The sequence below is a fragment of the Phycodurus eques genome, chromosome 16, assembly GCF_024500275.1.
Source record: "Phycodurus eques isolate BA_2022a chromosome 16, UOR_Pequ_1.1, whole genome shotgun sequence".
In the NCBI taxonomy this organism is placed as follows: Eukaryota; Metazoa; Chordata; class Actinopteri; order Syngnathiformes; family Syngnathidae; genus Phycodurus; species Phycodurus eques.
This window is the reverse complement of record NC_084540.1, coordinates 7,247,501-7,274,632: the sequence shown is the minus strand read 5'-3', so window position 1 is coordinate 7,274,632 and position 27,132 is coordinate 7,247,501. Positions and strand designations below refer to the sequence as shown.

The 27,132-nt window shown below is 41.8% G+C and overlaps 1 protein-coding gene across 3 annotated transcripts in view; it reads left to right on the top strand.

The window, feature by feature from the left end:
• The first annotated feature begins 610 nt into the window (after positions 1–610).
• LOC133414344 (zinc finger protein 646-like) overlaps positions 611–27,132 on the top strand; it is a 115,196-nt gene continuing 88,674 nt past the window's right edge. For all 3 annotated transcript variants that reach the window (XM_061699625.1, XM_061699626.1, XM_061699624.1), the window contains exons 1-2: positions 611–835; positions 24,410–24,663. In XM_061699625.1, coding sequence (XP_061555609.1) covers positions 707–835; positions 24,410–24,663 — 383 coding nt within the window. In that variant the 5' untranslated portion in view covers positions 611–706. The remainder of the gene's footprint in view (positions 836–24,409; positions 24,664–27,132) is intronic.

Sequence of the window (27,132 nt, the reverse complement as noted above, 5' to 3'; positions counted from 1 at the left end):
TATATATATATATATATATATATATATATATATATATATATATATATATATATATATATATATATATATATATATATATATATATATATATAAACCCTATATGATTAATGAGGACAAACTAGTCAAAATAATGAGTTTGTATTTTGACAAAAAACATACCTGGGAGGAAAACATTTTTAACCATTCCATTCTACACCACTTATCCTATTAAGGTTCGCGGGGCGCTGTAGCCTATCCCAGTTTACTTAGGGCGAAACGCCCTGAACCGGTCGCCAGTCAGTGCAGAGCACACATAGAGACAAAACAGACAACCATTCAGACTCACATTCTCACCGTCACTGAGTGGGAACTGAACCCACGCTTCCTGCACCGAAGTCAGGAGAATTTACCACTGCACCAACAGCGACCATTTTATTCAAATCTACTTACAATTTGTAAATCGACCCTAGTGAGAATAAGCGGTCCATAAAATGGATGGGTGGATGGACAGTCAAATTCAAATACATCTGGACAGCATTCTAAATATATTACGTTTTCCGTCTTATTACCCTCCAGTCCAACAGAAGGCAGTAGTGAACCGTATTCTTCCACTTGTCCACCACCAAAGCGCTTATTTCAAAGAAGAAATATTTTTCTTCACCGGGGAAGATCCTGACAAAGCGGCTCTGGTCCAAATTTACAAAATACAAAGAACCTTACAACAACGATGTATGCAAGGACTAACACCGGCAGCTCACATGGAGATTTTCCTGACAGAAATGGAGTGAATTATGTGACATCGACAGAGTCTTTCGGCCATTGCTCGCAATTGTTCTGGAAAAAGGATCCACACGACGTAAGAAACCCCACTGTCTAAAATATTAGCTAACGAATCAGACCAACTATTCATGTCATGGTACAAATAGATCTGTTTCTCCGGAATGATGGACTATCTTTGTCGTTATTGAGTCTCACGCCAACCAAAGTTTACCTTGTAGTTTGTATGGGCATCTTCGTTAGCGATCTGCTAAGGCACCGAGTGGCTTGTGGCCTAGTTTGCCTACTTGCTAAAATATTAAGTGGTTTAAGCTCGCGTTGGTTTTGGTTACGAAACGGAGACAACCTGCATTACAAAAAGCACGTCCGTACCATGTAATTATATTTGTAAGATACTGCGGCCGGTCAGGAATATGGACGCGACTGTTGTGAAGAATTATAGAGACAAGCTAATGCTAACGGTCAGGTTCGGTTGTTGGTGTTGTAGAGCCAATGCTAAACAAGGTTGCGCACGGAATGTGCATTTTCTTGTGAGTTAAGTAAGAATGCCTTGAACGGTTATCTCCAATACCTCGATACAAAGTATTTTGAGGTAAGCCTCAAATGCATCAGTAATGCCTGCAACACTGAGTTTAGAATAAACAAAACAAGGCTTGACCCACCGGAAATAAGGGCGGAAGGAGGCCTACTGGGGTTTTCAAAAAACGTTGTTGTAATGACAGGCTGCAGTTCATTAATGGTTGCGGGATCTGAATTAACCTACTCCTTTTTTTTAGGTTTGAGTATTTATTATATATACGTTTTTTTTAAACCTTATTAACAATAATTTACGATAATGAAACAACATCAAGATAGTTGTTTTTTTTTGGGGGGGGGGGGGTTCAAGAGTGAAGATGTAATTTGGACATTGTACCATAGTTTGTCAATTATACTCACCAGAAGGGCTCCAGCTATAGCAAATATTTTAGTTTTTGGGTATTCTACTAAAAGTTCCATCGAGTAATTGGATAAAGAGTAATTATGAATACACAAGAAAAGTAAGGCATTCTTGCTTAAAGGTCCCATGCCATCAAATTTACTATTATGGAAGTAATCTTTGATGTCCTTTTATCGGGTTTGGATGATCATTTGGGTTGGAATTGGAAATAGCCAGGATGCTGTTTTTTCAAGCTATTCTAGTTTGTCTTTTACACCTGGCAGATGAGGTAGTGTCTAAATGAGAAATCGGGTTACTTGAGACTAGTTGGCAACTTGATGGCGACTCGAGTCTCCACTGGTTGCAGAGACGTCTCCTGGAGACTTGTCAGGTCATTAAGGTGTCGTGGTGAAATCACACGTTCGATTTCATTGGAGACCTTTTGGCAATCCTCTGTATGCTCACTATAGAGAAAAACTTCACATAGCTTAATGTCACAAAACAGCAAGCAATCGTCACCAAAATGTATATGGACATCTCTACCTATGCCCACTTCGACCTCAGATAATATAAAAAGGATATGAATATTAGAACAAGCGGCCCAATATTTTGGATGTTATGAAGGTTAAAGCGTCTTCCTTATTCGAAGACTTCCTCAGATGGTGTTTGTGCTCAATCGGCTGAGCTAGCTTGCACGCAACACGTGCACACACACATGCACACATACACGCACACTATATACACTCCTCTTCAAAGGTATTGGAACGGCAAGGTCAGTTCTTTTGTTTTTGTTGTAAACTGAAGACATTTGGGTTTCAGATCAAAAGATGAATGAGACAAAAGTTTAGAATTTCAGGTTTTATTTCATGGTATTTACATCTAGACGTGTTAAACAACTCAGGGCAAAGCACCTTTTGTTTGAAGCCACCCACTTTTCACGTGAGCAAAAGTATTGGAACATTTGACTGGGTGTTTCTAGTTGCTCAGGTGTTGCATTTTAGATTGATTGCTTAAACATTAGATTAGTGTTTGTTTTTGGCTTTGGGTTTCACCTGTGAAAACTGCATATACTTTTAAGCAACCATAAAGACCAGAGAGCTGTCTATGGGAGAAAAGGCAAAGTATTTTGAAGCTGAAAGAAGAGGGAAAATCAATCAGAGCTATTGCACAAACATAGGGCATAGCCAATACAACAATTTGGAATGTCCTGAAAAAGAAAGAAACTACTGGCTTACTGAGCAACGGCCATTGAACGGGTCGGCCAAGGGTCTCAACAGCAGTTGATAAGTGAAATGTGAGAGCTGTGAAGAAACACCCAAAGACAACAGTCAATGACATCCCTGCCAACCTCCACAGGGCAGGGGTGAAGGTATCACAAGCCACTATTCAAAGAAGACTTCGAGTGAAGAAATATACAGGCCATATCACAAGATGCAAACAACTCTTCAGCAAAACATACGTGCAAATCAGTCGCCTTTCTGTGAAATTCCCCGTTTTGAACTCTAAATAGGGTATTTAGGTGACTTGTAAAGATTCAATGAGTTTTTCCTAAGGGGGGAGGTCCGCCGTCGCTGAAGTCATAGGCTGTTTCGTATTCCTTGAATGCTGGCAGCTAGATCCATTCCACAGATCCACCATCCACATACAGATGTAATTTCTGAATATTACTCCGCGGTGGACTAATATGCGAGCGCATCGGCCTGAGGTTCCGCCTTAGCGCTTGGGACCTGCTTTGGATAAGTCACAGGAGTTGACGAGACCAAAAAAAAAACCCCACTTCCGCCGCATCTGCTGTTAAGAAGTAATGGTACTTTTACTCCGTTACAATGATCTAAATGTTGCTCGCTACTTTTATTTATCAATTATTGCTTAACTATTTTCGTGCGCGAGACTACAACTTCTGCATTGGACGCTGTTTGCGCCAATTCAATTTAAGCGCAAGTGACGTTTAAGTCTAGTTCACCAATCAAATGACACAAGAAAGTCACATGACCTCACACAACGTCTTCTATTGGGCATAGGTGTTAACACTAGCTAAGCCAGCCCGGCTGATCGTAGTGCCAAAGTGGCCACCGTTTTGGAAAGGTCGTCGTTTCCCTGAAGTCAACGGCGCGCTTCCACACACACAGCAACATCAGAATTTGCACGTTCACATTTTATTTTGTAATTTTTTTTATTGATGTTCATGCTGTGGTTAAAACAAATCTGAAGTTACTCAGTATTTGAGTAATTATTTCGCTGTGTACGTTTTACTCTTTCAAGTAATTTTTTTGGAGGACTACTTTTTCCTTTTACTTGAGTCACATTCTTGTCAAGTAACAGTACTCTTACTTGAGTACAATGTTTGGCTACCCGACCCACCTTTGGAGCAGACATACTCTATTGCTATTATTACGTTTAAGCAACATTTTTGCTCATCAGATCCGCCAGTGCCGTATTTGTTGCACTGGTCTTTTGGTCTTTTGTATTTTCGCGTTGAGGTGGTGCGGGTCTTGGCCCTGGTTGTGGTCCTAGCGGAACCGAGAAGCACACATAAGATCGGCGACAAGAGTTGATCCGCTAGTACATCTTGTATTAATTAGGAAACACCGCTAGAATTATCTAATTAGTTTACAGATGTTAAATGTATTAAGCGACAGAGCGATGTTAGGGATTATGTCACAACACCGAATGAACTAATTTCAAATTCAGAACTGGACAATAAAAACAGAAAAATATTGCACTGAATATTTTCTTGGAGGATGCATTTGTGATTAGCTTTTGAAATTGGTAATAGTGAAAAATGAAGTGAAACAGGCAATGATCTTAGTCTTTTCGAGGAATGAGAGTGCTTAAAGAGGGACATGCTATTCATGTGGCAGAGTTTTAGGCAGGCATCAGGTGCAGGTGGAGATGGGCATGGCTCAAACTAGAGGCCAGAACAAAAAAGCAAAGAAGTGAGGCAAATTTTATTTTTATTAGACTTTACACCGATTTTATATAATTTAATAAACAAATAAATACTTGAAATTGTGGGCCCTGAATATATATTCTATGCAAGTTTAACTTTTTGAATGGAATTATGGAAATAAACCTTTCCATGATAGTAAAATTTTTTGGGGACGGTCTGTCGTTCTGTGTTCCTTGACAATAATAAATGCCAAAAGGTTTTTGAATTTGACCGAGATAATGATTACAAGCAGATGTAAACGCAATGACTGGGGTGGCCACTTAAATCTATATCACAATAAATACACACTAGATGATCTTCGGGACCTTTGCTTCAATAAATTTTCTCGATCTGGAGCTCTGAAGATTTTAGCTAAAAGTGCTAGACTTTTCATTATGGTGTCATAGGGCGTTGCTTGTGTATTACAATGCCACCAGAAAGTAGTCACACCCCTTCTTTTTCCACATTTTGCTATGTTACAGATAGACTTTACACCGATTTGATCAGCCTTATCGGTATCGGCCGATAATTAGCATTTTATGCTGATCGACTTTAATGTCGTCATTCGCCGATTGATCGGCTCCGCAAAAGACATTTACTACGCGCCGCCATCGTGCACAGTATATTTGAATCTAAAAGCTAGTTTATTTATTAAAAAAAAAAAAAAAAAAAAAAAACCTCGGCGGTGTGGAACAGACAACACGTCTGAGACAGACAACCCGTAATGCTCGGATCAGACTAAAAGACCAATTTTCTCTTTCCCGATTGCACTATGTCAGACTACTGCAATAAAGTTTGTATTCCGATACCACCGCAACCTGTTTTCCCGGCTCACTGGGCTTCATCGTGTCAACGCAAATGCGACCGGATACACTCGTTACCATGGCGACGACGACAACAATGGACCGCACCGTGTGTTTGTAAGAACAAAATGGGGGAAAACGTGTGTTGGTGGTCACCGGTGCTCAGGAGAGGACGCTCGTTTAAGGCTTGCTTGAGGTATGTTTCCGTATTTTAATACGATACGGCTCGCAAGCAGGCAAAAAATACGTTATGTAGCGTAGCAAGCTAGTGGTAGCACGAACGGTTGTATGTAAACATGCCGCCGTTCTGTCGAATTATGCTCAAAGTTTCGGTGTGGGTGAAGTCATTGAATTAAAAATAAAGTAATTTAATTAGTCAGTTAGCACCCATTATTTCTGTCATGTTGTAATGTTGGTTTGACCTGACTGATTAGAAACATGACCTGACGAGAGCAGTGATTTCCAACCTTTATGGAGCCAAGGAACATATTTTACAATTAAAAAATCTCACGGCACACCAACAAACAAAAATGTCACAAAAAGTGGATAAATTAATTAGTGTATTTATTTCCTGCCATGTAATAGAAGACCATTCATTTGTTCTGTCTGTCACTATGCCTCACTGGCATAAATAGAGGAACAAAGATACATTATTTACTGTAAATATAATTTTTTGAGCAATTCAGTACACAAGTATATACAATAAATCAGCCATGCCCAAAGTCCGGCCCGCGGGCCAAATCCGACTCGTGTCCAAATTTCCTCGGGCCCGAAGCATCATGTCATAAAATCAATATGTGGCCCGCCAGCACAGTTTACCACAGTAAACAATACAGACATACAAAAAAAAAGCCATTTTATATTTCACCAGAGGGCGGCAGTAGACCTGTGGCCGCACTCTCGTTGTGTGACCCCTTTGTGAACTTTTACCCCTGTGGTATGTTTTTAGCCCATTTCTAAAATGGCAACTGAAACTAAAAAGAGAAAAGTTGACAACGAGGGCCGCAGTGTCCAAGACAAGTGGATTTCTTCACTGACATGCGAAACAACCGTGTCTGCCTAATTTGCCAAGAGGCTGTGGCTGTTTTCAAAGAATTTAATTACCAGACGAAACATGCTAACTACGACAAGCTACCGGCGAACAAATGCGCTGAAAAACTGAAGCCACTGTTTTGATAGCACAGCAGCGCTTTTTCACAAGAGCCCGTGATTCAAATGAAAATTCTACAAAGGCGAGCTACGAGTCTCAGTGAATTGATTTTTTGTGATGATCAAACCACAGTTTTGTCAAATTTCTGTCATCTGATTTGAGTATACTATAGTTGAGTCAAATCAGACTATAGTATAGTCAAATCAGATGACAGAAATGACTATACTATAGTCAAATCAGATGACTATATTATACATTATAATAATAGTATAATCACTATACTAGCTGCATAGCCACTATACTATTCTTTGTCAAAATGCACTGGGTTGTGATTTGTTAGAACAAAATCAATAAATACATGTTTCTAAAAAATTTCAGTCAACTTTTATAAAATAGTTGATTTGTATTTAATTTATTATTATTTTAACCTTTAACTATCCTGGTAATGCAATTGAAAACAGATTCTCATTTGCAATATCGACCTAGCTGCAGACAGCAAAGTGATATAGTTAAATATTTACATGTTAATTTACAATGTTAATGGTTCGAGGAATGTCAGGCCGAATGGTCGGCCCCCATACATTTTCATCTGACCAAATCTGGCCCTCTTTGCAAAAAGTTTGGACACCCCTGCAGTAAATGAACAGGTCATTTAAATAGACACATTGCTCCATCATGTGATCGGATCGGTGATCGTTTTTTGTAAACTCTCTGATCGGCCCCAAAAATCCTGATTGTGTAAAATTTTTTAATTTAAATTTGTACATCATGTGCTTGAATGGTGTAAATAAGTTTTTCTTTTTTAACTTTTTCCCCCCTTATTGTACTCTTCAGAGTCTTCCAGATTGCTTAATTTATGTTAAAATAATAAAATTCCAGATTGCTTAATTTATGTTAAAATAATAAACAAATTCTCCGCGGGGTCCGGGCGATCCCTCTAGACCTCCCCTACAATGTTTTTTTTTTTTTGTCACCTTTTTCATGCCTTTGGTGTTTGCATGCCTGGCAAAAGGAACCGCAAGGCCAGATTGGACTTTGCAAAGAAGTACAAAGATGAGCCACAACGTTTTGGAACAACGTTTTATGGACTGATGAGACCATGATTAACCTCTACTAAAGTGATGGAAAGGCCGAAGTATGGCGAAAGAAAGGATCTGCTGATGATCTGAAACATACTTCACAAGCTCATCTGTGAAGTATGGTGGAGCTAATGTCATGGCTTGGGATTTCATGGCTGCTTCTGGAACAAGCTTACTCCTCTTTATTGATGATGTAACTCATGATGTAGCAGCAGAATGAGTTCTGAAGTCTGCAAAACCATTTTTTGCTCGCAGTTTACAGAAAAATGCATCAAACTAATCGAGAGAAGCTTCATCGTGCAACAAGACAATGACCCAAAACATAACAAAGGACTTCATCAAGGGGAAAAAGTGCAAGGTCTTAGACGGGCCAAGTCACTCACCGGACCTTAACCCAATATAACATGCATTTTACCTCCTGAAGGGAGAAACTACCAGAAAAAACAAGAACTGAAAGAGGTTGCAGTACAGGCCTGGCAGAGCATTTCAAATGAAGAATGTAACAGTATGGTGAAGTCAATGGGTCGCAGGCTTGATGCAGTTATTGCAAGTAAGGTGTAGCGTATATGGATTAAATAAAAATGTAATTAATTTAGGAGAAAAGAATGAGCTGGAAGCGAAGCCTGCGTCGCTACCGGTTTATCGTAATTTTAAATTACAGTGTTAGAAATCAAGCTATTTTATATTTAATAAGAGGGGCACCACGTCGCTTTTTTATGTGGATAAAATTTAGGAAAAACGACGAGAAACCTTTCCATGAGTGTCATAATCTGAAGGTTGCAACACAAACTGATGAATTCTCGACGTCCAGAGTTTTTTTTTTTCTTTCTCGAACACAAACACACAACAATGCAGGTAGTGAATTTTATGGAAAATGTAATGATCAAACATGGGGAATCTACAGGGGGAAAACACGAAAGGGGGAAAAACAAAAAAAAAAACAATAAAAAGGGGGAAAAACACGAAAGGAAAAACACACCAAGGAAACTGAAGGAAACTGACTTGTGATGTGAGATTGGTAGAATGAGCGTGTAGTGAGTGCATATAGCTGGGGATTCCTGTTCTTGTTAATTTAAACCCAAATATGCACTAATCTGTACTTTTAGTTGACCGCAATGTTGGATTTACGTGCCTTGAACACGTTTGAGGCAGACGGATCAAACCTCCGAGTGTTCGGCCGGCCCGGTCCGGGAACAGGTGGATTTGGCCAGAAAAAAAGGAGCCAAAAAAAAAGTTCCCAGGCAGGACGGCAGGAGTCCGGGTGTCTCTGTTCGGAACGGGTGCGTTGTGCCCGCTTCCGTTCCCTTGGGGTGAGCTCAGGCCCCCAAACAGGGTAGCTCGGAGGGCTTGCAGGATGCTCATCTGATTGTCCGATGTGTCCTCGTCACCTCGTGGTGAGGTGGGCGTCCTGCCTGGGCCAGTCGTCGACAAGTTGGTCGATTGAGACAAAAGCTGATAAGAGAGCATACCTTTTTATGGCCGAAGCGAGCCAGAAGGGGGTGGTTTACCCCTCCCGCCTTCCTTTCCCCACCACCTTCAGGAACAAAAGGGGACCTAGACCGCCTCGGAGTGTTAATTTCCTATTTTGGTATTATTTTGTGGTTTAAAACCAGTGGAATAAAATATTAATGATTGGATTTAAGATAACGAGACCATTTTCCCGCGTTGCATTGTCCCACGCTAATCCTCTTTAATACCTGTAACGAATGTGCAAACTCCACATAGTCGGGGCCGGGGATTGAACTGTGGGGGAAACAGAACTGTGAGGCTGACGCTCTAACCAGTCGGCCACCGTGCCGCCCACTTTAAAAACATATTTAAAAAAAAATAAAATAAAATTTTGTCAAGCCGTTCACCTTTGGCAACAGGCGGTGAGTACTGTACGTCAACAATGTCACCATGACCAAGCACATCGGGGTGGTAAGTTTGGATGAAATGTGAAATATTTATAATACGATATATAATATTTACAATAATTTTGTAATGTACTGGGTGTTTTAGGCCACGAAAAAAAACTACAAAACAATTTTGTACTGTACAGTAATGGGTACAAAAAAAAAGTGCTTCAACGTTATGGACAGTTGGCTATATTCGGCGACCCCCCCCCCCCCCCCCCAAAATAATATATACACCGTAATTACACCCATGTATAATACGCACCCCAAAGTTGACCTCAAAATTCTGGAAAACCCTTCTACCTATGTATAATGCATTTTTAAATGCATGATTTTGCTTCTACCCATATGATCATAACATGAAGTATTATCTGTATTTTGTTAGGTTTTTTTTTCAAAGAATTATTCTGAAGTTAAGCACTTGGTTTGAACACTTAATCCTTTTTTTTTTTTTTAATTGTTCTTACTTTGAAATTCACAGCCCTACTTTTATTTTGTAAATTAGAAAACACACAGTTGTGCTCATGTTTGATTACCCTGGCAGAATTTGTAAGATGGGTACAATTCGTCCATCCATCCATTTTCTGAGCCGCTTCTCCTCACTAGGGTCGCGGGCGTGCTGGAGCCTATCCCAGCTGTCATCGGGCAGGAGGCGGGGTACACCCTGAACTGGTTGCCAGCCAATCGCAGGGCACATACAAACAAACAACCATTCGCACTCAAATTCACACCTACGGGCAATTTAGAGTTGTCAATTAATGCATGTTTTTGGGATGTGGGAGGAAACCGGAGTGCCCGGAGAAAACCCACGCAGGCACGGGGAGAACATGCAAACTCCACACAGGCGGGCCCGTGATTGAACCCGGGTCCTCAGAACTGTGAGGCTTACGCTCTAACCAGTCGTCCACCGTGCCGCCTGGCTACAATTCTTTAAATAAACCATGAAGGACCAGGCAAAACATACTTAATTTTATTTTAATGATATTCAAATTAAGCGGTCAAGCATTTCAGAAAAGCATTATCGTTAAAGAAAACATAACCATAAAGAAATGATGGATGTTGTTCAGTCATCAGTCATATTTGGGGTGGAGGGAAACAAATTCTTTTGTAAACAAATTCTGGCAGGGTATATAAACTTATGAGCACAACTGTACGTACATGCAGTCATACGTACCCCTGTCATATTGGAGTGAAAGTGTAGGCTACACATTTTTTATAACCACTTGGTGGCGGTGGCATTTTGGAATGAAATTGTACAGCTTTTTCATAACCACTAGATGGCGGCATGCATTTATATAATGTGAAAGTTTTTTTCATTTTCCCCTATACCTATGTATAATGTGCACTAATGACTTTTGAATTTTTTTGGGGGTGCATTATACACGAGAAATTACGGTACATGGATCATTTACTGTGTGAGTCCCAGGATGTACATGTCTGGATGCAATGAGTAGTCCCTGTAATTTATCATCATGGAATATCGCAGTTAGCTGGGATAGGCTCCAGCATACCCTTGACCAGGCGTGGGCAAACTATGGCCCGTGGGCCAAATCCGGCCCATTGAGCATTTCAATGCGCCCCGCCAAAGATTGGTACAAAATTGCCCAAATCATATCAAAATCATGACTGCATTCATTTGACCATGTCATGTAATGCCCAGTGGTTCCACCAGGTTGTGCTGTAATGCCCAGTGCTTCCACCAGATTGTGCTGTATTGCCCAGTGGTTCCACCAGGTTGTGCTTTAATACCCAGTGGTTCCACCAGGTAGTTCAGTAGGTATAGTGATACATTGACTTGACTTTGGCTGTTCTGTTTTTAACTCTGCTACTGCTCAGAACTGTTCAACCATGAGTGGGTCAAAGAAAAGAAAAGTCGACAGTGAGTGCCGAGTGTTTAATATAGAATGGACTACTAAATACTTTTTCACTAAAGTCCGGTCAAAGGCTGTATGTCTAATTTAAGAAACCATTGCGATTTTAGAGGAATATAACATCAGCCTTCACTTTTCTACAAATCAATGCAGGAACTGATGGCTACGACTCCGGCGTTAAAATCAAGCTTGCAGGCTCAGTAAAACACCTTTATCTGACAAACTGCCATCCAAGATTCAGTCACACAAGACCCTGAAACAGCGTCACGGGAGCTGCAGATGGAACTGATTGATCTCCAATGTGATACTGTCTTAAAAGAGAAGTTCAACTCTCAAACTGGAGGAGTTTTATGCTTCATTAAGCGCAGACAAATTTCCAAAAATCCAGAAGATTGCACAGAGGATGCTAGTGGTGTTTGGCTCTACATGTGTGTGTGAACAGACTTTTAGTGTGATGAACACTAACAAAACATCCCAGCTGAGTGATGAACACCTCAGATCTGTTCTGAGAATTGCCACAACAAAACACCATACTTTGATGCACTGGCAAAAACCCAGGTGATCAACAAAACAACACTCTTGCCATTAAAAGTAAATCTAAGTATTAACACTACAAATGCCTTTATTTTTTTATTTTTATTTTTGATATGTAATCATCTGGTCCTGGCTTGGCCTGCCTGTCAAATTTTAAGTCAATGTGGCCCCTGAGCCAAAAAGTTTGCCCGCCCCTGCCCTTGACCCGAGTGAGGATAAGCGGTGTAGCAAATGGATGGATGGAATGCAGATACCTGTAATCCTAGACTATATCATTGTTCTTGCTTCGCTGTCCTACGACATTGCAGAGTTTTATTATAGTTACTTTATTTTTGATACTTTTTGTACAATATTTTTGTGTTATCCATTGCTCTCTCTGAATGTATTGTCTTTAGTTTTTAAGGAAGATATATTTTGCCAAAAACTGTCACGACAAACGATAGTAGGCTATCGTTAATGTTTTTATACCACAGATATAGTGATATTAGAGCATAATAATGGAAGTATATCCTTTTTAAGAACAATTAATTCATAGGAATATATTGAACATTGGAATTGTAATGTAGAATAAAAAATAAATATTTTAGATAAAGATAAAATATAAATAAAACAGACTCTGATCTGTAAAACTGCACTTGAACAAACATTTAACATTTGCCACAGATTAGCAGATTGTACACAGTAAAGTAGGTTTTAGGAAATCAGGATTTTTGGGGCTGATCACCGATCATCGAGTTTAAAAAAAAAAAAAAAAAAAAAAAAAAAAAAAAAACGATCACCAATCTGTTCACAAGATGGAGCAGTGTGTCTATTTAAATGACTTATTCACTTACTGAATATACTTGTACTGTATACTGAGTATCTTCAAAAGTATTCTCTATTCAGGTCATGTATTCTAATCAGTCAGGTCAAACCAACATTACAATATGACAGAAATAATGGGTGCTATTTTACTGTAATTAATTTACTTTATTGTAATTATATTACTTCACACACCGATACTTTAGAGCATGATTTGACATGACGCCGGCATGTTTACGTACAACCGTTAGTGCTTGCTAAACAACATAACGTTTTGTTGCCTGCTTGCGAGCGGTATCGTATTAAAAGTACGATAACATACCTCAAGCAATCCTTGATATAAAGTCCTCTCCTGAGCACCGTTGACCACCAGCACACGTTTTTCCCCATTTTGTTCTTTTAATACACATGACGTGATCCATTGTTGTTGTCGTCGGCGTGGTAACGAGTGTATCCAGTCGTGTTTGAGTTGACAAGATAAAGCCCAATGACCGTAAAAGACGGGATGCGGTGGTATCGGAATACAATATTTTATTGCTGTAGTCTGAAGTAGTGGAATCGTGAAAGACCAAATTTGTCTTTTAGTCTGATCCAGGCATCAAGTGGTGTCTGTCTCAGACGTCTGTCCCACACCGCCGATATGTTTAAAAAAAATAATAATTTATTGGCGGTCAGATATTTACAGTACTACGTCAAAAGACACGCGACAAGGCTCGAAATAAAGTAGCTTTTGGATGCAAATATACTGAACACGATGGTGACGCGGAGTAAATGTCATTTGCCGATCAGATCAGTGAATTATGACAAAGCTGATCAGCATAAAATGCTAATTATCGGCCGATACCGATCAAGCCGATCAGATCTACATCTCTTCCAGTAGTGAGTAACGCTATACTGTATATAATATAAGCGGCCGTGCGGCTATACGTTGTCACGTTTGTATTTGTATTGTTGGGCAAAGGGTTCCAAATTGCAAGCTGACGGGAAATGGGAAATGTCCCACTGTGTTTTTTGTTCCCAACAGAAGAAATAGGGTGGGATGGTTGTGTTTAATGTGGATTTTGTCACTTTGAGGTTTGAAGTTGTAGTGTCTTCGTTGAAACGTCATACAAATTCGACATAACTGTCATTGCTGTTAGCGTGATGGCTGTGTTCATCTGGCTTGAATCCACAATGTTCCCACATCGTCGTGGTGGCGTTATGCTTTGGAATAATTCCATTTATGCCGCTCAACTTTCTGTAATTTAGCTTTGCGTACACGAGTGCCTGTATTTCAAAAGCATGCACACATGACGAATCACAGGGCGGGTGGGAAGTTCCCGCCCCACCCTTCACTATCTGATTGGTTTAGAGACCAGACAGGTTTAAAAAAAAAAAAAAAAAATCTTCCTCAAATGGCTGGGTGCACAGGTAGACACTTTTTTTTGCTGCACTCTAGAGCACTGTCTTCTCCAAAAAACATACGCCGGATCCATAGCATTGCGTCCTCAGATGCAGATTAATCTTACTTTATGCATCCCTGCTAATTTTTGTGCATCTCAGACGAGGGACGCATATCAAACGAGATCCCTGTTTATATACTGTCTATAGGCCTATATCAGCGACTTGCGTGTAAATTTCTTTTCACATTGTCTGGAGATGTCTCCCAGACATCTTACCGGTGAGAGCGCAAGCAACATTTTGGTCTTCCGGGTCCCCATGTCGCTGCGATTGACCAGTCTCTGCGACGTCGCCGCCAGTGAGATCAGAATCATATTTTTTTGCCAAGTATGTCCAAAAAACACACAAGGAATTTGTCTCCGGTAGTTGGAGCCGCTCTAGTGCGACGACAGACAAGTCAATTGCGAGAGAATGCTTTTGAGACATAAAGACATTGAGAAAAACAGTCACTTAGCAATAAAGTATACATTACTTTATTATAAGTAATGCATTTACTTACTTATTATAAGTAGTTATAATACCTTTTATCTGGTAATGCCGGTACAATTGTTTTGACAATTGTGCAAAAAGATGCAAAGTCCTCTAGCACTTAGAGCAGTTTGAATGACTAATATAGCAATAGTCGGGTGCAATGACCATTGTGCAAAGGGCGCCGAGACTTCAAGGAGTGTATGCAGTTTAAAGTGACTAGTACGGCAATAATCTGGGACAATGTCGATTGTGCAAATGTTGCAGATACTCCTGTCAGTGTGCAAGTCGGGCAGATGCTACTCTGGCATGAGTGGCCAGTATTGGTCCACAACAGATATGCAAATAGTGCAGCGTGGCGAGGCTACAACGGTGAGTGCACGAGTATGTATGATTGGCCCGACAAAAATGTGACAATAAACGCAAGACAAAAATAAATTGGCAGCATGTTGCAATGGAATTGTAGATTAGCTGTTTAAGAAGTTGATTGCAAGAGGGAAGAAGCTGTTGGAATGTCTGCTAGTTCTAGTTTGCATTGATTGGTAGCGCCTACCCGAGGGGAGGAGCTGGAAGAGCTGGTGACCGGGATGTGGAGGGTCCGAGAGGATTTTGCACGCTCTTGTCTTTGTTCTGGCAGCGTGCAAGTGCTCAAGGGTGGGTACAATCTTTTCAGCAGTTTTGATTGTCCGTTGCAGTTGGCGTTTGTCCTTTTCTCATAGCAGCACCAAACCAGACTGTGATGGAAGAACACAGGACTGATTCGCTCAGCACACACTGCAGCCTGCCTTTAGAGTTGCTGTTTTTGAACTGTAAGCCATTCGACTCGCCTCGTGAGTTTGCATCATTCATTCTCGCCAGTGTCTATATTCCTCCTCAAGCTAACACGAACGCCGCACTACTAATGCTCGCCGAACAAGTAAAATTTAAATTGAAATTGAAAAAAAAACACCCTGACTCACCCCTCATTATTCTCTGGGACTTTAACAAAGCTAAAATCAATCACGAACTCCCTAAATACAAGCAGCACATCGACTGTCCTACCAGGGAAAATAACATTTTAGACCACTGCTATAGTACGCTAAATAACACAACCCAAACCTCGTGCAACACTGGGCTCGTCTAATCACTGCTTAATTCACTTCATACCGACATACAGGCAAGAACTTAAATGCGTGAAGCCTACAGTGAAAACAGTGAAAAAGTGGACCAATGAAGCAAAGATAGAACTTCAAAGCTGTTTAGACTGCACAGACTGGAGTGTCTTTCAAAATTCAGCTGGCGGCCTGGATGAATATACGGACACCGTCACATCCTATATTAGTTTCTGCGAAGATGTGTGTGTTACAACAAAGTCATTTTGCACATTCAATAACAACAAGCCGTGGTTCACTGCCAAACTTAAGCAACTTCGCTAAGCTAAGGAAGGCGCATATCAGAGCGGGGACAGGGCCCTGTATAAACGAGCTAGAAACCAGCTGACGAAAGAAATTAACATTGCAAAGAGAAACTATGCAGCAAAGTTGGAAAAACAGTTTAGCGCTAACGACTCAAAATCAGTCTGGCATGCATTACAATCGCTGAGCAATTACAAGCGACGATCACCCCAAGCTGAGAACAATAGCACACAAGCAAACGACTTGAATACCTTCTACTGCAGATTTGAAAAGGACACTTTCAGCAAAACATAACCATAAAGAAATTAATGATGGTTGTTGTTCAGTCATCAGTCGTACTTAAAAAAAAAAACAACAACAAAAAAAAAACAATATTTCACATTCTGCCAGGGTATGTAAACTTATGAGCACAACTGTCCATATATGCAGTCATACGTACCACTGTCATATTGGAATCAAAGTGTAGGCTACACCTTTTTCATAACCTCTTGGCGGTGGTAGCATATAAGAATTAAAGTGTACACCTTTCTCATAACCTCTAGGTGGTGGTGGCATATTGGAGTTAAAGTTTACAGGTTTTTCATAATCGCTAGATGGTGGCGGCATACATTTATAAAATGTCAGTTTTTTTTTTCCATTTTCCCCTATACCCATGTACGATGCGCACTCTTGAGTTTTAATTTTTTTGGGAGGAGGAATAAAATGTGGATTATAGACGATAAATTATGCTAAGTAGGACGCACAAGCCAGTGTTTTTGTGAAAAACTGGCGACACCGCCGCGGCATTTTTCCGCCGAAGCTGAGGAGGACCATTGTTGTAAAACACAACATTGCATTTGAATGTGCGTTCCGAGTGTATAAGCAACTCCCACGATGAAACTCATGCGATGGATTTGAGTCTGAACAAGGGATCAAAGGTTGACATCTATTTGGACCAATCACACCCAAGCTGTTTTTCATATTTAAATTCGGGAAGTTGAATATCAAATCAGAGCAAAGGTAATTTATTTACATGTTGCGTAATATTGACAAATCCGACCGTTTCAAATGCCAGACAGAATAGAAGTTCTGGAAAAAGAAAATTTTTGGCATTTCCAACTAAAATTAGTCCGAGTCCGACTTACTGCCCTATATGCGGACCAAACTCTGACTCCGGTCGTAATAAAGTACAGAACAGCCCGTATCAGGGGGTTTGGTACCACATACTCTCGAAGCAACCCCACAGGACTCCCCGAGGGACACGGTCGAACGCCTTCTCCAAGTCCACAAAACACATGTAGACTGGTTGGGCGAACTCCTATGCACCCTCGAGGACCCTGCCGAGGGTGTAGAGCTGGTCCACTGTTCCACGGCCAGAACGAAAACCACACTGCTCCTCCTGAATCTCAGATTCGACTTCCCGACGGACCCTCCTCTCCAGCACCCCTGAATAGACCTTACCAGGGAGGCTGAGGAGTGTGATCCCCCTGTAGTTGGAACACACCCTCCGGTCCCCCTTCTTAAAAAGGGGGACCACCACCCCAGTCTGCCAATCCAGAGGCACTGTCCCCGATATCCACGTGATGTTGCAGAGGCGTGTCAACCAGGACAGCCCCACAACATCCAGAGCTTTTAGGAACTCCAGGCGAATCTCATCCACCCCCGGGGCCTTGCCACCGAGGAGCTTTTTAACCACCTCGGTGACCTCAACCCCAGAGATAAAAGCGCCCGTCTCAGAGAACCCAGGTTCTGCTTCCTCATTGGAAGGCGTGTCGGTGGAATTGAGGAGGTCTTCGAATTATTCTCCCCACCAACTCACAAAGTCCCGAGTCGAGGTCAGCAGCGCCCCATCCCCACTATACACAGTGTTGGTAGTGCACTGCTTTCCTGTCCTGAGACGCCGGATGGTGAACCAGAATTTCCTCGAAGCCATCCGGATGTCTTTCTCCATGGCCTCACCAAACTCCTCCCATACCCGAGTTCTTGTTTCAGCGACGACCAAAGCTGCATTCCGCTTGGCCAGCTGGCACCCATCTGCTGCCTCAGGAGTCCCACAGGCCATAAAATCCCGATAGGACTCCTTCAGCTTGATGGCATCCCTCACCGTTGGTGTCCACCAACGGGTTCGGGGATTGCCGCCACGACGACCACAGCTCTGGTCGGCCGCCTCAACAATGGAGGCGCGGAACATGGTCCACTCAGACTCTATGATCCCCGGCTCTCCCGGAACATGAGTAAAGTTCTGTTAAAACTCCTGACGGAGGATTCTGCCAGACGTTCCCAGCAGACCCTCACAATACGTTTGGGCCTGCCACGTAGGACCGGCATCTTCCCCCACCATCAGAGCCAACTCACCATCAGGTGGTGATCAGTTGACAGCTCCGCCCCTCTCTTCACCCGAGTGTCCAAGACATGAGGCCGCAAGTCTGATGACACGACCGCAAAGTCGATCATCGAACTGCGACCTAGGGTGTCCTGGTGCCAAGTGCACGTGTGGACACCCTTATTCTTGAACGTGGTGTTCATTATGGACAATCCGTGATGAGCACAGAAGTCCAATAACAGAACACTGCCTGGATTCCGATCGGGGGGGGCCGTTCCTCCCAATCACGCCCTTCCAGGTCTCACTGTCATTGCTCACGTGAGCATTGAAGTCCCCCAACAGAACGATGGAGTCCCCAGCGGGAGCGCTCTCCAGCACCCTCTCCAAGGACTCCAAGAAGGGTGGGAACTCTGAACTGCTGTTTGGTGCATAGGCACAAACAACAGTCAGGACCCCTCCCCCCACCCGAAGGCGGAGGGAGGCTACTCTCTCGTCCACCGGGGTGAACCCCAATGTACAGGCGCCGAGCCGGGGGGCAATAAGTATACCCACACCTGGTTGGCTCCTCACCGTGGGCAACTCCCGAGTGGAAGAGAGTCCAACCCCTCTCGAGAGGACTGTTACCAGAGCCCAAGCTGTGTGTGGAGGCGAGTTCGACTATATCTAGTCGGAACTTCTCAACCTCACACACCAGCTCGGGCTCCTTCCCGGCCAGAGAGGTGACATTCCACGTCCTTAGAGCCAGCTTCTGTAGCCGGGGATCGGATTGCCAAGGTCCCTGCCTTCGGCCCAGATAAATGACCTATACTTGCGAATATACTTTTCTGTTCCTCCTCCCAGGCTACGTCTGTCTAGATCTCACACAGCCTTTATTTATTTTTTTGATATGCATGCATTCTATCTTTATAAAAATATATCAATTCCCCCTTTTGACATGACTTGTCATGTCAACCAAATCTGGAGTAGTATTCATCCAGCCGATGTCGCACCAGGGAGGCGAGTAGAGGAATATGAGGAACCCCGATGTGAGGAACCCTTCGCCTTGACAGCCCTGATGTGAGGTTAGCAGCACGGTAACAGCCAAAAAGCAGTCAATGGTGCACCGTAAGGGTGTGTGCACCTGAGAAGAGGAAGAGGACAACATTATAAGTCAACCATAAACACAATAATGAGCAAGTAATGTATCGTATAACATTGTACAAGGAAAGGCAACTGCAAGTGCAGGGGTGAAAACCGGGGTGGCAGATTTCAACAATACTCCTGGAAAGACCCTCTCTGCCTTGCGGCCAAACTGAACACAATTCCCATTTTAAAATGAATGATACAAGCATACAAACGAGCTGCAATGACTAAGCTAACAAAATTAATCTGAGCTATGGTGTTGCCAGTGCTGTCGTCATCCTCATTATCGGCAGAAGGAGCGGTGAACAAGATGGGTGAGTTGGATGCGGTGTCGGATTCGTAGTGGTCATTGGGGGAGCCGAGGAGGGGCATCTGGTAGGCAGGAGGTGTGGACCCGAAAGCTTGTTGTCCAAAGCAGTGGTTCTGCATTACAAACACAGGTGTCTAATACATGGAATGCAACAATTATGTATTACTCGTGCACTCACTGTAGTTGTCTCGCCATGCTGCACTATTTGCATATACTGGCCACTCATGCCAGAGTAGCATCTGCTCCATTTGCACACTGATTGAGGAGTATCTGTAACATTTGCACAACCAACATTGTCCCAGATGATCGCACTACTCGTCACTTTAAACCGCATACACTCCTTGAAGTCTCAGCGCCCTTTGCACAATGGTCATTGCACTGGACTATCGCAATATTAGTCATTCGAACTGCTCTAAGTGCTAGAGGACTCTGCATCTTTTTGCACAATTGTTTTTTGTCAAAGTCTTTATGTCTCCAAAGTGTTCTGTAAATTGACTGTCTGTTGTACTAGAGCGGCTTCAACTACCGGAGACAAATTCCTTGTGTGTTTTGGACATACTTGGCAAATAAAGATGATTCTGATAACAGCTGCAAAGCATAAGCAGGACTACGGCTGTATCAGAGATTTTAAAATAGAGACTATCAAATTCTTGCCATTTACCAAAAGTGGCGTGTATCCAATCTTCTAACGGGTTATAAACACCTGAATGTTCCTTCATTTCAATTCAATTGATAGGGCTCGGAAGCCATTCAGGGCCTAAGTGAAGGAGCCCTCTGGACTGTTGTTGTTTTGGATGAGAGTGCATCAAGTATGGGGGGGGGGGGGGGGGCGACTTCAGCACATAAGCCCCCTTCCACCGCCAGTAGATATTTTAACGAAAATTTGGTGTTTGCATGTCTGTTTCTTAAAATAAATAAATAAATAAAGCCCTTTTAACTAAACATCCATTTAGAACAAAATAAACAAAAACAAAAGAACAAAAAAGTATAAAAGCCTGAATCCTTCCTGGAAAAGATTGGCACCTGGACATTATTGGTCCAATTGGTTGAAATTTAGAGTAAACGTGCTCTGTTCATACATGAATTAATTAATTTGAAATTTTCCATATTCCTTCCACTCTAGTGGCAATCTTTTCAAGGAATGAATCATGCTTGTCATGAACAGCATATCGTTGCAGTGAGGTCGCGGTGGATTGTTTGTACGCTCCTTCTCAATTCTTCTGCTCTGTTTACATTTTGTAATATAAAGCAGTAAAGGTTATATTTTTTAATTATATCTATAATTTTAATTTGGGTGCCTTTCATGTCACTTAATGTCACCTACACTGGGTTAAAACAACAATATAAAATACATTAACAATAAGACAGCAACATAGTACACAAGAATCAATAATAGTTAAACCCAAAACATTTATGACTATAACCTAAAATATTGAATTTAAAGCCCAGACAAAAAACAGAAGAAACACGACAAAAAAATAAAATAAATTACCCTAAAAGGAAAAGTATAGAATACAGTACTACTCATTGTGAAAAGCACATACCATAATAGCATATACAGGTAGTACACTACCCAATATAATTCAATCCAAATGTTTTATGTACATACCCCCAGGCAATCCTTGAGGGAGGGAAGACGCAGCAGCATCCTGTTCTCCTTGACCCTCCTCCTGTTCCACCTCATCTGTCCGATAAAGTTCATCTGTAAATAGAAATACATAGTGTGTGGTTGTGATAAAGCGCTGGCTAATGCTATTGCTATCTTGGATCACAGTTCAGCAGCTGTAAACAAGTAAATTAATAAATACATTTACCAGGTATGCCAGGTTTCTTCCTTCACGATTTTCCAATCCTGCTCCTTTCTTGCTCAGTCCCGGTCATAACATGTCGTGTCAAACAGCTCAGGGTGTCCACAGACTGCAACAATCACCACCTCCATTTTCCTCTACTCAACAAGTGTACAGGACGCGGTCTGTGATGTAGTCTATTCTCAATGCTGATTGGCTGTCACGATGCAAATATGGTTTGTTGTGCAGCTCTGCCAGCTTCAAGCGAACGGGCAAAGGAGACAAATTTTCGCGCTGCATCAAACACATCATACACGCTGCCCACAATGGATTCACGTCTATCTGCGAGAACTGCATTAACTTTCTATGTAATCACGCCGCATGCAAGGCCCAAAACTCATCCGGTGGGAACGAACCATTAGACTGGCCAAGTCAATCACTGGACCTTAACCCAATAGAGCATGCATTTTACCTCCTGTAGAGGAGACTGAAGGGAGAAACACCCAGAAACAAATAAGAACTGAAAGAGGCTGCAGTAAAGGCCTGGAAAAGCATTTCAAATGAAGAATGCAACAGTCTGGTGAAGTCAATGGGCCGCAGGCTTGATGCAGTTATTGCAAGTAAGGGTTATGCCACCAAATATTTAAATGTTATTCACTAAGTTAATTTAATCATGTCTCTTCCAATACTTTTCCTCACTTGAAAACAAAAGCTGCTCTGTGCTGAGTTGTTTAACACATCTTGATGTAAAAAAATACCATGAAAGAAAAGCTGGAATTCTCAACTTTTGTCTCATATTCATCTTTTGATCTGAAACCCAAACGTCTTCAGTGTACAACAAAAACAAAGGAATTGACCTTGCCTTTCCAATACCTTTGGAGGGTCTGTATGTCAAGACATATTAATAAGACTGACCTGGGAAACTCCAGGTTTTTCCGCGCCTTCCATATAGCTGAAAACCGGACCCTCCCACAGTGTTTTCACCCCCTCGGGTGGCGCCCTCTTTTATTTATTTATATATTTTTTATTTTATTTTATTTTTTTTGCCTTATTTTGGCGACCATCTAAAACCACAAATAACGAAAATATACTCCTTGCTAATGTTTCCGCATAAAAATGTAAAAAAAAAAAAAAAATTTTCCGCATAAATATATCCAATGAATCAGTTTATTATGGCAGGATTAATTACTTCCGGATTACTGAACGGACAATAACACCGACCAAACAGAACAAAATTGTTCTTACCTTAGCCGGCTGGCTGGCTGGGTGGATCGTCCGTCCAGTTCTTCGCAAGGAGATGGGAGTGGAGGATCCGTCTGGAACTCAACGGTCACTTCTCTCACATCCCACTTCTGACACTATCTGTTGAAGCTGGTGAAAAATATTAGCAAAAGGTATATATACCAACCATTTGGGAGTTCTTTTATGTGAGGAAAGACCAATGAAGTTCCTGGAGACCAAATGGACAGCTGTCTGTCGTTAATTGGCAAGGACTAACAACGCGTTGGAGACAGTTTCCCAAGCTGTGCGACTAATGGCCTCTTTATGCTCCCATACGGCACAAATTGTTGCCGCGTGCAGAATACCGTGGAGATGATCTCTCGTGATTGGTCCGTTTTAGTCTCATGCTGTGATGACGTACTCAGCTTTCCCCTTGGTTCCTCAATATGATCCTCCCGAGTTTCATTTAGTGGCCACACATACCGCCTACGCTGCCGCCGCCTTGCTCGATTTTGCAATATAATTAAACGCATCATCTGGCCATCTCGGTCCATTTTTTTCTCGCAGGCACTGTTTCACGGTCGCCATTGTTGTTGCTTTGTTCCGGAAAGTAAAAACGGCTACCGGAATTGGCCATAAAATGCAGAGGAAACTCCACCCTGTGGTGTCCTTGCCAAGCGACACCACCGACTTGGAGAAGAACTGCATCACATTTTCAAAATACACGTGAGTTGCGCGCGAGTATAAAGGCAAACTGCGTGCGGGATAGTCGCGCTGATGTCAGTGCGGTTGCCACCCGCGCGAGTGCAAAGAAGCCTTAAATGTCTGTCTAAACAAAGAAGCGCTATCTTATACTCTTGAGTAGGGGGTGGGTGGAATGTGCCAGAAAGCTCCACCTTACAACCTTCAGAAACAAGCCCAGATAAATGACTTGCGAATATATTTTCTCTTCCTCTTCCCAGGCTACGCCTGTTTAGCTCTCAGACAACCTTCATTTATTTTTTCCATATGCAGGCATTCTATCTTTAGAAAAAATATATCAGAGCAATCAATTGTTTTATCGTGAATTTATTTATGGAGGATTTTAGAGGAGTAGGCCAGCAAGAAAAGGTATTTTCATTCCCTTGCATGCACCTCTCCACCCCACCGCACTGTGAACCTTCCTGCAATAATGGCAAGCTTTCCCACAATATTGCAACAATTATCATGAGATTAAAACTGACAAAACCGAACCGTAAAATTTAGATATTATTCTATCCCTATTATTCATCTATGCCTGCGATGTATTGCAAAGTGAAAGGCAGAATAATTATAGGCTCTTTTATTATATGGCAGAATGTACAATAAATTTGTCTATCCAGCTATTGCCATTTATACAGCAGAAGTCATGGTTTCCTGCGTTCGGCTTTGTCTTCAATTAAACAGGACCAGATTTCACACTGAGTAAGTCAATTTGTGACTAAATTGAGATGAGAGCATCAGTATTTCAGTATTTATCCTTTTTGTGACATTTTGTTTGTCTGGTGTTGTGCCATTAGATTTTTCTTAAGTAAAATTGGGTGCCTTGGCTTAATAAAGGTTGGGAAACATTGTAGTAATGCAATTTAAATAATTTCAATCCTTTGTGACAGTCGAGTTCAACCATCAACTGGTGTGATCAGCTCCCTTCATCGTCAGCTGCGATCTCAAGCTCCAGTCTCTCTTCAGCCTCTCTGTCCAGTTCCAGTCTCTCCTTAGAATCCAGAGCACCAATACCAGCAACATCCGCATCAGATGACATGGATTCAGATGAGAGGCCGTATGTCTGTGACTTGTGCAGCTGCGCATACAAACATGCCAGCTCCTTGCTCAACCACAAGCTCACTCACAAGACTGGAGACTTCAGGTAGAGACTCGATGCTCTTTTTGGAATTGTGAATAAGACACTGCTTTAACGGTTTTTGTAGTTGATATTGATAAATTTCTTTTGACGTATAGCTTTCACTTTACAGAATGGATGACAAGGACAGTGGAAAAAAAATACTCAACCCACTAGGGCTGTGCAATTATGGAAAAAATAGTAATCACTAGGCCTGTCACGATATTACTATATAGACTTATCGTTCGTTAAATCGAATGGACATGATAGTTTTTCCAGACTCGATATATCAATTGTCATTTTTGTGTTGAGCCGGTGATCATCACACACACAGTAAACTGACGGAGTTGGACGGCTGTGTCATGAGCCACTAGTGGGCTCACGGATGGGGCGGGACTTCTGGAAAAATATTTCTGCCATCAAAGTACTTCTGGGGCTCACAGTCACCATGGCATTACGGTTAGATGTTTGTAAACACTATCTGCCAGTCAATGCAGCGGCATGCTCCCAAAGTAAAATAAAACAGTTAAAGTTTCAGCGAAGAAAAAGCACCACTGTCGATCAGTGTGCACATTTCTCTTTTTTAATTTTATTTTTATTTTTTTAAATGTGCCTCTGTGTGAGGCTTCTATAGTGTTAAGCACATGTGAACAGCAGGTGCACAGCACATGGCACCGCTGAGCGAAGCATAGACCAGGCAAAATGGAGAGTAACGAGGAGAACTTTTCTGACCGTGTAAACATTATGCCAACGGAAGATTCTGCGACACATTGCCTATTCTATTTTGGAGCTTGTGGATGATCAAAGGCTGACTTGGGTTCAGCCAGTCACAAAGAGTCAAGCCACGCTATTAAGTCACCTAAGTACAACAATGGGGAAAAAAATGACATTGCGATTTTATTTTATTTTTTTACCTGCGATGTGAAATATACAGGATCAGTGCTGTGAAAGTTCATTTTCTATGCGAACTAGCTCAGTTTATCGTTACAAAAATTAACTAGTTCAGTTTATAGTTCCAAATTCTAAATTCCCCGGTCCAAAAACAAACTAGTTTATAGTTTGTTTGTTTTTTGTCAAAAGGGTTATTTCACCCTGAAAATATTGGCACAGTTGCCAAATGTTACAGAATGTCTGCATTTTGTTACAGAAATCACTAAACGCCGACTCGTTATGGCCGTAGCACCGATTGTTGTTCCGGATATTGGGGGGGGGCCGACATTACCGGCCAGTACGGCGCTGTGTCCGGCCAACCGTGACGAAAATTTCATAAGTGAATTTGATTCAATAAACACAATACAGTTAAAAAAAGAGGAAAAAATCTGGTTGGGGGCAAGCAATTTTATTACGCCCAAGCCGCAGAGGCAAAAGTTGTCTTTGCGTCCGGTGTCAATGCATTATACAGACCCTTTCTAGAAAATTTTAATATCATGGAAAAGTTTATTTCCATAATTCCATTCAAAAAAAATTACTTTCATAGATTATAGATTCAGGGCCCACATTTTAAACAATTTAAAGTATTTATTTTTTACATAATTTGAGTTTCCAGCTCATAAAACCCACAATATATATCAGGAATATATATTTTTTTTAATACTGTGAAGAAGTCACCATTTACTTCTCAGTTTTTGTAGACAAAAAGAGAGAAACTAGGGTCACATTAAATCAATCAAAATATGGTACTTTCAAAACGATACGTTTATCTTCAATACTTGGTTGGGAATCCCTTTGCTTTAATCATTGCCTTGATGCGCTGTGGCATTGAGGCAATCAGCCTGTGGCATTGCCAAGGAGTTATGGAAGACCAGATTTCCTTGATGCTTGCTGTCAGTTCTTCTTTGTTTTTGGGTCTGGTGCCCCTCATTTTCGTCTTGATAATGCCCCATAAGATTGTCAGTGGGGTTTACATCGGGCGAGTTGGCTGGCCAGTTGAGCACTGTGATGGCATGAGCATCAAACCAGGTTTTGGTGCTTCTGGCGCTATGGGCACTAGCCAGGTCTAGCTTGATGATGAAATCTGCATCTCCATACAGATCCTCACCAATCAAGAAGTCCTCTAAAACATTCTGGTAGACTCTTGCGGTGACCATCAATTTAAGAAAGCAGTTTGCCAACACCTGCACTGGACATTGCACCCCAAATCATGACTGACTGTGGAGATTTCACACTGGAACTCAAGTAGCTTGGGTTCTGTTCTTCACCTGTCTTCCTCCAAACCCTCGGACCTTGATTCCTGAATGAAAGGCAAACTTTACTTTCATCAAAAAAGAGGACCATGGACCACTGGCCAACAGTCCAGTCCTTCTTCTCATTGGCCCAGTTGAGACGCTTCCTACGTTGGCTCAGGCTCAGAAGTGGCTTGACCCAAGGAACCTGACAGTTGTAGCCCATCTCCCAGATGCGTCTGAATGTGGTGGTTTTTTTAAGCTGTGACTCCCGCCTCATTCCACTCTGATAATCCGCTGATGCCCACGGTCATCTCTTTTGCTGGTGCATCTT